The 12,981-nt window shown below is 34.1% G+C and overlaps 1 protein-coding gene across 1 annotated transcript in view; it reads right to left on the bottom strand.

Annotated features, from left to right (window-relative positions):
* Positions 1-12,296, bottom strand: part of LOC122139427 (sodium/potassium/calcium exchanger 3-like) — a 74,368-nt gene extending 62,072 nt beyond the window's left edge. Inside the window, exon 1 of the mRNA XM_042736990.1 lies at positions 11,736-12,296. Coding sequence (XP_042592924.1) covers positions 11,736-11,910 — 175 coding nt within the window. The 5' untranslated portion in view covers positions 11,911-12,296. The remainder of the gene's footprint in view (positions 1-11,735) is intronic.
* Positions 12,297-12,981: the final 685 nt, after the last annotated feature.

The raw sequence follows: 12,981 nt of genomic DNA, 5'->3' as shown, positions 1-12,981 counted from the left end.
TAATCATATTTCTCCTTATTTTTTTACCATGTCATTAGCTGCATCCTAAATGAAGCATACAGTTATGCACTATGTACTCAACCATGTAGTGTATGAATTATTTAACATTATTTTGTCATTAATAATCAGATGCACTGAGAACAGAAGTGTCAGTTACAGACACTTCCCCTCCCACCTCAGGACAATCACAAAAACCACCAACTCCACCAAAATATCTCTTGTCAGTACTCTCTTCCACAGCAGGTTACATTACCAACCAACATATCACCTTCAAATATGTTTCAACTGCGGCTTTATGTAATCAGAGAGAATATCAAACAAAGGCTTATATAAATTCAAAGCAGTCAAAAGCTTAAAGGCTCAGAACTCATTATTCTTTCATAGTGGATTTTAATATCTTAAGCATATTTGTATTTTTTTTACAGAGGAGAAATGCTTATTTGAATGAAAGGTAAACCTGTGTGAAAAGTAATGAGCTACCTTCTCATATCCTTACTTGTAAATTGCAGTACACCGCATGGTAGTCAGCTCACGTTTGATCCAAATCAGACAATTAAAAAGCTAATCAGTTCTTCTTCCCCTCTTAGCGCAGGTGAAAGGCTATCTGTATGTGCTAGCACTCACAGCGTGTGCTGGGGTTCCATGCTAATTGCTGACAGCGGAGTGGTTTAGCTATTTGAAATGTGCTGTATCATCACTCACAACACTTAGAACTCAGATTACAGCAACACTGTTAATACCAATGACAAATCATTGTTCAACTATCATAATGACAAATATATTGAGAGATATGAAAAACAGCATAATATAGGTCAACAAATTCAATCAAATGCTGAAATACACATTTAATTGGTGTGTCTTGTTCTACCGAAAAAAACATTCTTAAAGATGAAAAGATAAATTATTATACAAAATTGTATAAGACAATCAGACTTTTTTAGAAAATATATGATGAATAGTGAATTAAGTTGATCTTAATGCATTTAATTGAAGATATTAATTATAAAAAATAAATTTACAAGCTCTTATAAATGTTCTCTTATTATATAATAAAAATATCTTATTATATAATAAACAATAACAAAAATTAAAAGAATAAATATTTCTGGAGCACCAAATCAGCACATTAGAATGATTTATTTAAAGACTGGAGTAATGGCTGCTGAAAATTCAGCTTTGCATATTGTAAAAAATTACATTTTAAAATATATTCAAATAGAAAATAGCCTTTTCTTATTGTAATATTATTTCACAATACTACTGTTTTTACTATATTTTTGATCAAATAGCTGCAGCCTTGGTGAGTTTTAAAGACTATATTGAACTTCATATACAGTATATACAGTATATTTGTATGTACTGTATATAGGAGCAAGTTCATATTATATCCACATATCATCTTCATCCATATATTTTATGAAATGCATATATATATATATATATATATATATATATATATATATATATATATATATATATATATATATATATATATTAGACTAACCCTTATTTGATGAACCCAAAATGAAAAAGGTCAATTGAAATGCAGGCTACTACAGTTAAAACAGAAACATAACATAATTTAAGGAGAACTAGGGATAGTTACTTCAACAAATATTCAAATGGTTCTCACTTGCAATAAATACAGATAAAGACAGGAAACATGGGAACAACTTCTCGGTCTGTTTCTGTCCGGCCTAACTTTGTTTCAAACGGAAGTAACCTCATCTCACAACTCATGGCACCGAATAGCTGCCGCACACAGGCCATCAGACTCAAGGTTACCACCCTCATGGTTAATATCTCCCACTCTGAAAAACATCAGCATACTAGATTCTGTAATGTGAACTTGAGAACATATTGTTTTCAGTGCGTAATATTTGGTCATCCCGGTTTGCAGAGTGCCCGTACAGAATGCTTGTCCTTGCTACAGTACAATGTGTGGCTGCTTTTCATCTACATACGTCTAAAATATTTCAAACATCTGTGTGCAATCCGTCCGTTTGCTCACTGGCTGGCCAGAGTCTCTCTAGGAGATGTTCAGTGGTCTTGCTGAGTTCTGCTGAACTGTGCGTTGAATTTGATTTACTCAGTCAGTGTGGTTTTGTCTTTATCAAACTCCATAAACAGATGCAGTGCAGGGCCTGAGCCACTCTTAGCACTGCACAAACATAAAGAAGGTGGAGTGTAGGGGCATCATAAATCACACTTCTAATGAGGACATTTAGAGCATGCTATATATATATAGTGAGAGAAAAGGTATGTAGGGCGCCCCCTCCTCCCTGAATTAATGACCTGCGCTACACGTGAGGGCAGCTACAGGAGAGGCATGTGGAGGAGATAGAAAACCCCTTGCTGTTTCTTTCTCTCCATCGCCTTTTCACCTCGTCATGCGCTCCAGGGCGGCAGCTGCCTCCATCCTGACTAAATGTTCTTGTGTATTCCAAAATAGACCGCTAGCCTAAAATAAAACCACTGTATTAATTAGGGACATTCTATTGGGGGATTCAATACCTTTTGTTAATTACTGAGATTTTTTCTCTCTGGTTATTCATGATATTGACAAACTCTCCAAATTAAATCATATTTACTATATTTACTTTCCGAAAGCATTACATGAAAGCATTACATAGGTAAAACAGGTTGCTAATTGGATTTCACGTTGATTTGATTTTAAATCATGCTTAGAAAAAGTTATTTGTGATTATTAGAAATAAGAGCATTATCCTTAACTTTAATTAAATAAAGAATATTACATTTTATAGAAAAGAAAAGATTTTAATGACAAAGGCTACAAATGTTATTGGATAATGCTAATCAAACTAACAATATAGCCAATATTTTAGCAAACTTGCATTCAAGTTTGGCTCCATTCTGGTATGTGACATTGACTTTTCACAATACAATCAATTCACAACTACTAAAAGTCCTGTTGTATATTTTTACTTGCTAAATATCCTTTAACTAGGAAATACGTCACATTACAGTAGTAAAATAAACAAATAACAAATAAAAATCATGTGACATAGTGTTGCTCAACATGCAGAGAAAATCTAAGACTCCTGGATTCAATAAATCTACAACTAAATTGTCTTCAACATCAATTACACAGTGCTACCAGTGCTATACAAGCAATCACTAGACAGTATATTTAAGCATGCATTCCATTTTGACTGACTACAGGCTGTATGCTGTAAAAATAATAATAATTAAAAAACAAACAGAAAATGTTCCGGTCAATTTCTGCCAGGACATTATACATTAATTTTACAGACATTTACAATAACCGTAAAACCCAATACAATGAAATGCAATATTCAAAAAAACTGTTAAAACAATCAATACAGTAAATTCTTTCATTTTAATATAGTACATCCTGCCCTATTTTAAATATAAGCATGAATGGAGTAATATTTGAACATGATGATGAAGAACTGGATGATGTTTTCTTTCTATGAACTTCTTACTGAAAGTTTAGAGCATGTTTATCTAATCCTTTCAGTCATGACACAAGTATGAAAAAAACTGCTATGTATGAAAAAACTCATCCTTGCACTACTTCAACTCCACCTTTATTTCTATTCATTCTGATTATATGTTTAGTAATCAAACAGTCCAGCTCAAGAGCCCATCACAGACATAAGGTTTATGTTAATGTCTTTAAACAACTCAGCACAGTCAATAATAATGTCACTTCATAATTCTAATGCTGTAATATACGAACACTTTTGGATACGTAGGGCACACTTAATGTTCGAAAATCATTAAATTAGACTCTAAATATCAAACCAGATGGCATCTGCTAACAAATTATGCTAGAGTTTTGCTTTTTAAGTGTTTTGCACGTGAAGTGAGCTTGTGCTATCTTTCTTTACAAATAAATGCCACATTTGTTTTGATATTGTATATACAATGAAATGACATTCACACATTTTTAACTGTGGCTTGCATGTGCAAATACTCTTGTGTATATTGTTTACTTTGTTGCTCCTCTACAAAACATCTGTGATGATTTTCCATGATATTAATGGACTACTGAGAAATAGCAGGAACTAAAGTTTGCATTTATCTATCACGTTAAATATGAAAAAGCTAAAAACGTTATTTTAGGTTTTAAAATATATGCGGTGCCTCCTCTTTAAGCTTGATTTACTTTACTGAGTCTCCTGCTGTACATTTAGACCGTCGGGATGATTTTTGTAATCAGTGTTTGAACAGGGAGCTTAATTGCCAACTGTGATGTACTGAAAGATGAGCCATTATTTGCTCTTCACACTTGATCAGATGACTGGATGATTTTTATTCACTGTGAATACATCTCAGAAATTCTGCAGAAACGTCAGCCTGTGCTGCGTATATTTAGAGCCGGGACTCTGCTTTAATGCGTAAAGCCGTGTTTCAAAGAGAATTGTGAATGATTAGCTGTCAAAGGGATGTACAGAGAGGCTGGTTTGGTGTGTAAGCATGGCTTTTGTAGGTAATGGTGCACCAGACAACAACATCACTGGCTCCATTCATCAGCTCAACTGAAAGCTAATCCGCAAAGTCAGTATATTTTAAAGCTAACAGAAACTTTTGCCACAAGATATCACAATGACCGTAACAACATATGTAATGCAGTGCTATCCCTTTAAAAGTGTGGAAAGGAGCATTCAAAATTAAATATCTGATACCAGATGATAAATATATCCATTACTGACTAATACCAATAAATCAAAAACCACATGATAACCGATACGGCGCTAATATCCCTTGAAGACTTAATTTACACCTTTGTTACAGTGACATCTAATAACCTGTGCATGGGCTTTATTGGCCACAAATCTGTAACCTGAACACTGTTAGACCTCTGACATTTCACACATATTCTAAACCTTCAATTTGTCTGTGCAGTATAGAATTACAATTAAGGCACTGATCCATCTCAAGTCATCCATCTGGGACTAGCTTGCTGTCAGGCTTGTGGCTTAGCGTGGTGTAAAACTGGCTAAAATAATGAACTGCTCTGCTCCAAAAAGACACTAGGCAAGGTGTGGGCCAGAGTGGATGATAAATGAGCTGGTCAGAACAGAATGAGAGAGAGAGAGAGTTAAGAACAACAAGAAGTAATCCTACTTGGAAAGCAAAATCAATTAAGCAGCCAGGTCACCTATAGAATGGTCATGATTGCAAGATTTAGAGACAATACCTCACTGGCTTGATAGGGTAACTAAAAAGTGTAGGCCTAATTGAGCTCTGATTCACACATGAAAAAGTAACAAAGAGAAGGAAGTACAAAGAGATGACCTTCTGGGCACAGATCAGGGTGATACTGTACTGTTTCAAACTGAAGCCAAGACACCTGTGGACAGTCTATCACGCTGCAATGACTTTCATTCAGTTGAACATAATTTGGTCATTGTGATGACAACCAGAGTCTTTTCAGGTTCCATAGTTCCATGTTCACAAGTGACAGAAGAATTGAAGGTTCAGTGATGTGAATCAATGTCAAGGACATGCAAGTGAAAAATGGAATCATCTAAAATACTGAGGCAAGTATAGACTATATCTTATTTTTATATCTATGCGTTTTACATTTGACAACGGTTGTATTGTTTTAAAATGTACCCCTAACACGTTTTTTTTTTTGTATCTTCTGTCTTTCTTTAAAAAAAATACCAATAAAAAAAGTAGGGCCATAACTACAAATTTCTAGGTTTGATAAATATATTCCTTAAAACAGCATAAATCAATAAGGGGTCACAAACATTCCACAACAGCCAGAAACTGAAACTACCATTGAGGAAAACTATTGATCTTAAAAACATCAGGTTTATCCAGTGCTGTGCATTTCTTAAACTTGTTGCGAAATCTAAGCCAAAACATACCAAACCACTTTCTAGTATTGTCCAAAATAATCCAAGACAATAGGAAGATCTAACACACTGTCCATTATGCTTTGTTTTACCCTTTCTTTTTCTGTCCATCTTCCAGATAAGAGCATGCCATGCATGAACATCAGGTACCTGAGAGCACCTGGGCTCACAAAGAATGTGAGTTTAATCTGGAAAGCAATGTTTTATAGTGCAGTATTATTTTTGGCTTTGTTTCATTTATTTACATTTATTAATAAAAATAATTATTTATATGACGTTTGTCTAATATCGTATACCGGGCACACCTTCATTATGGATTTAGACCTTTTTTCAACTTTCTCTGGGTAAAATGACAGAAATCCAAAAAAAAACTACAGAGATCCAAATCCTGTCCAAATACTGTAAGTACATGACATCACAGATGTCCCCTGTCAATAATTTTACTCTAGCCGTTTAAAAAACTAATCCTATCCAAACAGTGCAAAAGAGAGATAAGGGTAGTGAGAAACACAGAGTGAGAGAGAAAGAAAATTGGGGACATGAGAAATGATGAAAAGAAAGGACAAATAAATAAATAAATAGATAACCTCAGAAAACAATAAAGAAGCTAAGAGGCTGACTTGCTGGCCCAGATGCAGGCAGCATGTCTGTCAGAGCCAGTAAGCAACTGACAGAGCAGTCACTTCATATCAGTGTCTGTGCTGGCTGGCAGGTTCTCAGCACAGCTCTCCCTGCCTTTACCATTCCCTATTCCTCCCTCCAAATCCACCTCTTTGTTTCTCCACTTCTTTTTATTTGCTTTCCCTCCTGGCATTTGCAAAAGAGCATCTTCCTCTATATTAAAACCCTGTATATGCAAATGAAATACTCTATCCATTACATCCAACAGCTGTAATTCAATGTACAGTACACATTTGTGGAAATTATGTTATACAACAAGATTATCTACAAATACGGTGCCCTTAAGTGAACATGCAAAGCATTATACGAAAACATCTTTTGTTTTGTATGATGTCGGGTACTGCGACAGATGCACAACACTGAATGGCTTTTAGAGAGATACATTTAATAGTAAGATTATTATAAAGAACCATTATTTTTGTGCCAAGTTGCAAAGATACAAACAGCCAGATTGTATGTGGATGGATTTAGATTGCATGGTATCGTGGATGAGGGAGCGGACAAATCTAGACAAGCTGATAAAAAAGCCTTTATGCTAATATTTGCCAACTTTTAAGGAAAAACCTTCATCGAAGTCTTGTCTGCTGTAACGTAAACAAAACTGATAAAGTTCTTATAAACATGTTAGCCTGAGAAAATAGGTACAGAAACTTTTACAGATATCACTGGTACAGACATCGTCCTAGCTCAAGTTTTAACAAATTAAGTAAGTTTTAGTTATATAAAATAATTTTTTTTATATATTATATATTAATATATATTATATATTACTGACCCATAATACAATACATGTATTATGGGTCAGAACACAAACTTTATCAGCATTGCAAAGGAAAAAGTGTAAGTATGATTCTCTGAAACAATAAATAATATGAGTACATGGATGTGTCTGAATTAATTGTTAGAGTATGGCTGTCTTAAACTGTTTATAGTGACAGTATGATTCTCTGTAACAGTATTGTGAGTATGGCTCTTTAAGTTTACGGTCGTAAGTACACCTCTCTAAAATGGTTAATAATAATGTAAATACAACTGGCTACAACAGTTAATTAATTCACTTAAATGGTTAACAGTTCTAAAAAACTGATTAGAGTGCTAGTATAGTTCTCCAAAACATAGGGGTTAAAGCAAAAAAAAAAAAAACCTTGAGCCTGAACTTTTTTCCGATTTGGGGTTGGGGGATTCAGCACATTCAATGACTGTGGCAATTTTAACATTTGAAAGAATACTATGGCAAAGTTATTGCTTTCTTTATTCAAACTGTTTCTTTTTTTCATGAATATATGGTTGACCTGAAGAATGAAAGCTGTATCAAACACTTGGAAAATTATGAGCTATATCACAGCTTATCGACACTAGGGGCGTGACAATACACTTAGCTCACGAGTTGAGACAAAATACAGATACTTGGTTCACTAGAAAGTTACAATATTTTAATACAAAAAATACTGTAGTTGTATTTTGAAATATTTTAACTAATTTAGGGCTGTAACTATTGATTATTTTGACAACTGAGTAATCTGTTATTTTTTAGTAACACAAATAGACCTAAGTGAAAACTAGGATTTAGTATGACTATTTATATATAAACTAACGATGAGGCAATAATAATTGGCTCAAATAAAGTATGAAAACCAAGTAATTACATGGTTATTGAACAACACTGTTAAAATATATAATGTAATATGCCTATACATAATATGTATTATAACAAATACCTGCAGAGGGCGCCAACGGCCTGGTGACGTTTCACTTTACAGTGTGATTAAACAATGTTTAAATCTTTCCATCAACATGTATTATTATACTGGAAATTGATTTTCAAGCATAATTTTAGCCCTCATAATATGTCAATCTGGAACAACAGATGTATAACTGTGAACAGAAAATCTTTGTTTATTGATGAGTGGTGGCAGAAGGGCATATGGTCACTAACACATTTAGTGGACAATGTGGGAAATATACTAAGCCATGTTGCTTTTTGTGGTAAATACAATATAAGTTCTGCTCTTCTAAAATGTATGAAAAAATTATCAAGAATATTCCATTACAGATGCTTAAATTAGTAAGTGAACATCTGAAACATTCAAGGATAATACCTAAAGTACAAGAACTTATTATAGAAAATGTAAGCTTTGTTGACAGAAAATGTTCAAACAAATTCTTAAGAGACTGTTTAATACATCAATGTTTCCCAGGACCAGTATTAAGAAATTACATTTTTCGTCATTATGAGAAGAAAGAAGTGTGTAAAATTAGGACCAATTTTCTTTCATTTCCTGTTAATCCTAAATGTAAAGAGGTGCACTTTAAAATTCTGAATCATATATATCCAACAACAAAGAATTTTTAAGAACGAGATTTAATGTTGGGGATTCAAATTTATGTCAAATATGTAAGGTAGAGATAGAAACGGTTGAACACTTGTTTTTTCAATGCAGTTTGGTAAAACAAATTTTGGAATGATGCATTGAGATGGATGCAACAAAGAATACCTGTAAGGTTGATACTGTCGTGGGGAATTTATTAAATTTGGGCTATTAATAAAGGATAAAAAGGTATCCTATGTAATTAATAATGTGTTGCTTTTGCTGAAATTTTATATACACAAATGTAAATTTTTCAAAATCCCTCCAAAATTAGTGGTTTTTAAGGAGGAGTTGTAAAGTATATTTGGAGACCGTGAGAAGGATGAAAAGTCCTAAAGCAGTGTATTTGTACTCCTTATTGGAAGACTTTGATTTTTATAAATTGAATATTGTCCAACTCCCCTACTTTATATATTTATTTGTTCATTTAATTTTATTTGTATTTTATTTTAAATTTTTTCTTTTTCTTTTAGTTTTATTTTCACCTAGGCTTCAACTTTTCTTGCCTGCTGATGTGAATATGTATATTGTTTTGTAATATTTGTATGTACGCTCAGGTTTGATTGTAAATCTGAAACTTCGAATGACTTTTTTTTTGTTAAGGTTCAATAAATGTTAAAAAAAAAAAAAAAAAAAAAAAAAAAAAAAAAAAAACAATGTTTAAATCCATTAAATTTAAATATATGGGCACATGCAAACTCAGAAACATTTATCTTGAAATTGCGATGTACAATAAACGGCATATTTAGAAATATGATGCATTCTCCTGTGTTGGCAAAGGTTTATAAATGATTTATGTTACAAATCTATTGAGAAAATGCAGTTTTCCAATTCCATTTTTCCACAGTTAAGCAATTCAAATTCAATGCATATGCAGAGGAAGAGTTTAGCCACTTTCACATATACAGTCTTCACTGGTAAATTGCCAGTAAATTACCATTAAGAGATCATGTGTGAACAGGACCTTTTAAAAAATCCCTGTAAATTTGTTCTGGCGATCATATCGCTCTTAAGGAGATGACATGATTACTCTGAGCTGTTTACAAAGCTCTGCTGTTTTTTAATTAGTTTTTCTATGTAAATATGCGCTAGATGGACATCTTTGACCATTGCACCTTCAACATTGCTTTTTCAACGTGTCACGCTTCTCCATTCATCAGTGCAGCGCGTCTGGCGTTTATAAGAGCAACAAATTCTGATTGGCTAGTAATGTTAGTTTGGTTGAGAGTGAAAGCTGTGCTGCTCTCATACCATTGGTAGGTGAACTCATGGACTCGAAAGTGATATCAACAAGGTTTTTTTAAATGTAGGATTATTTTTTTCTGCAGCCAAACGCTGCACGCCGGAGATCCGCCACAGTGCCGGAGAACTTTAAGCCCTGAAAATGTTTAAATTTGATTAAGGTTCTTTAAAACCTAACAGACGTAGGTACAGAACTCTATAATGGTTAATAGTGTAAGAACGGCTGTCTGTAACGGTTATCACACTTACATTTAGACATTTTGCAGACGCTTTTATCCAAAGCGACTTACAATTGGGGAATACATAAAGCGATTCTTCTTAAAGAGGCAAACAGACACAGGAAGTGCTCATAATACCAAGTTTCAGGAATTGTTCAAATAAGTACAAACTAGAAAGGGAATGAATAATTAAAGAGAAGCATCGAAAGAGATGAGTTTTCAGCTGTTGCTTAAAAAAATTGTTAGGGATTCAGCATTCTGGATAGGGTTTGTGGGAAGATCATTCCACCAGCCAGGAATGGTGAATGAGAATGTTCTGGAAAGTGATTTTGAGCCTCTCTATGATGGTACCACGAGGCGTCGCTCACTAGCGGATCACAGACTTCTGGAGGGGATGTAGATTCGTAGTAGTGAGTGGAAGCTGGCGGGTGCTGAGCCTGTGGCTGTTCTATATGCAAGTATCAATGTCTTGAACTTGAAGTGAGCGGAAACTTGACTTAACTGTTTAAATGAACCATATTAGAGCATGGTTCCCTTAAACAGTTAAGTTCTCTAGCGTTATTATAGTTCACTGAAGCAGTTAATATTATAAGTATGGTTCTTTAATATAACAGTCTCAAGTACACCTCTCTGAAATGGTTAATAGTTTGAATATATGTATGTTTATGTGGTTAACAGTTTGAGTACAGTTCTCTACAATGGTTAAATGTAGAGTATGCCTATATGGTTCATTTAAACAGTTAAGTTCTCTAGCACTTTTACGGTTCTCCAAAGCAGTAAATATTGTAATATAGTTAACAATAGGCTAAATACATCTCTCTAAAACATTTTGTTCTTGTTAACAATAATAATAATAATAATAATAATAATAATAATAATAATAATAATAATAATAATAATAGTTAACAGTATTAAGTTTGGCTGTCTAAAACTGTTCATTGTGTGATAGGCTACAGTTGTCTACAACGGTTGATGAAATAGTTCTCTAACAGTTGCTCTCTAAACAGTTTATAGTGCTAGTATACAGTTCTCTGAAACTGTTAATTATGTGATTAGGTTTCTTTAAATAGTTAACAGTCTTAAGTGTGCATCTCTAAAGGGGTTAGTCTATATGAGTCTTTAAGCAGTGCGAACATGATCTAAAACAGCTGTGCAATTCTGTAAAGTTTAACAGTTTTAGAGAACCATACATTATTGAACAGTTCAGAGTGTGAATCTGCATGTTTCCCTTTAACTCAGTGCAGTAACGCGATACGGTTCTCTAACTAAAACAGTTTAGAGTGTGAGTATGATTCTCCCGTAAAACTTTCCATTACCCCCCTCCGCCTTCACAAACACACATTCCTGACAAATCCTGAACCGAAACTCACCGGAATTCTCGGCCAAACTGGACAAGCCGGACACCGCCAGCAGCAGCAACCCCATGAAGCACATCTGTCCTCCGAACAACTCCTTACGCTTTTTCCTCCGCGCTTTGATCTTCTTCTGCTGGAGCATCACTTGCAGCGGTCGAGTCCACACGCGAACACACGCATCCCCATCCATCACCACAGCTCAACACAGCTACAAATGTCACAGATATGGTGCGATTGAGAGTTTTAAGCCGGAAGATGAAACGCCGAACGACTCTAGTGTGTGTTTGCTGCGTTGACGTGAATTTTTACCCTATATGACTTCAAATTGTAATGTGGTGAAATAAAGATGCAGCGCGCGCCCCATGGATGCGTCAGTTTGGTGCCAGTTCTCTCAGGACACAAACTGCTGCTGCTGAGAGATCGAGGATGTAGAGGAGGAGAGAACTCGAGAGGGAGGGAGGGGTGAAAGTAAGGAAGTGAACGCAGTCAGAGAGAGAGAGAGAGACGGAGAAACTGGAACGCATCTGTTCTAATGGTGCACTAGGATGAAGTCCATGCAATGAGAGAGAAAGAGAGAGAGATAGGTGGGCTGGAACGAGGGGCAGTTGTTGGTGGATTTCAAAGGAGGAGCTATAGTCCGATTTACCGCAAACAAAACCCTCTGCTCATCGCCACCCTCTATTGGTAGCATTTTTGCTGGTTTAATAGCAGACACATGCGATAAGATACGCTGAATTCACATTTGTATTTCTGTCAAAACAAGAATTCTTCAAAAATGTTATTTTGTTGATATGCCCCACAAATAGTAGTATAGGCTATAGTTTATACCGGGCCTAGTTGTCAGTGTTAGTAAATATAAGTTTTTTTTGTCAAATGTCCAAAATATATAAATAACAACAACAACAACAATAATAATACATATTCGATTTTTTTTTTTAAATTCTGTCCTCAAAAAATAATAAAATCAATTGAAATTTTTATTTAATTTATGTCTTGATATAAATTCAAATAAAATTGAAATATTATACTACTATATTTATGCTACAGCTTATATGCATACAGACTTGCCTTTAGTTATTCAGTCAGCTACAGTCAAACCAAACATTATTTAGACACCAGATCTATCTATCTATCTATATATATATATATATATATATATATATATATATATATATATATATATCAAAAATTACATCTGGTGTCTAAATAATATATGTATATGTGTATGTGTATGTATATATATATATATATTTACTAGTGG

This window comes from Cyprinus carpio, chromosome B13 (assembly GCF_018340385.1).
Source record: "Cyprinus carpio isolate SPL01 chromosome B13, ASM1834038v1, whole genome shotgun sequence".
NCBI classification, from domain to species: Eukaryota; Metazoa; Chordata; class Actinopteri; order Cypriniformes; family Cyprinidae; genus Cyprinus; species Cyprinus carpio.
Note: the sequence above shows the minus strand (reverse complement) of the source record. Positions and strands in the feature narration are given on the sequence as shown.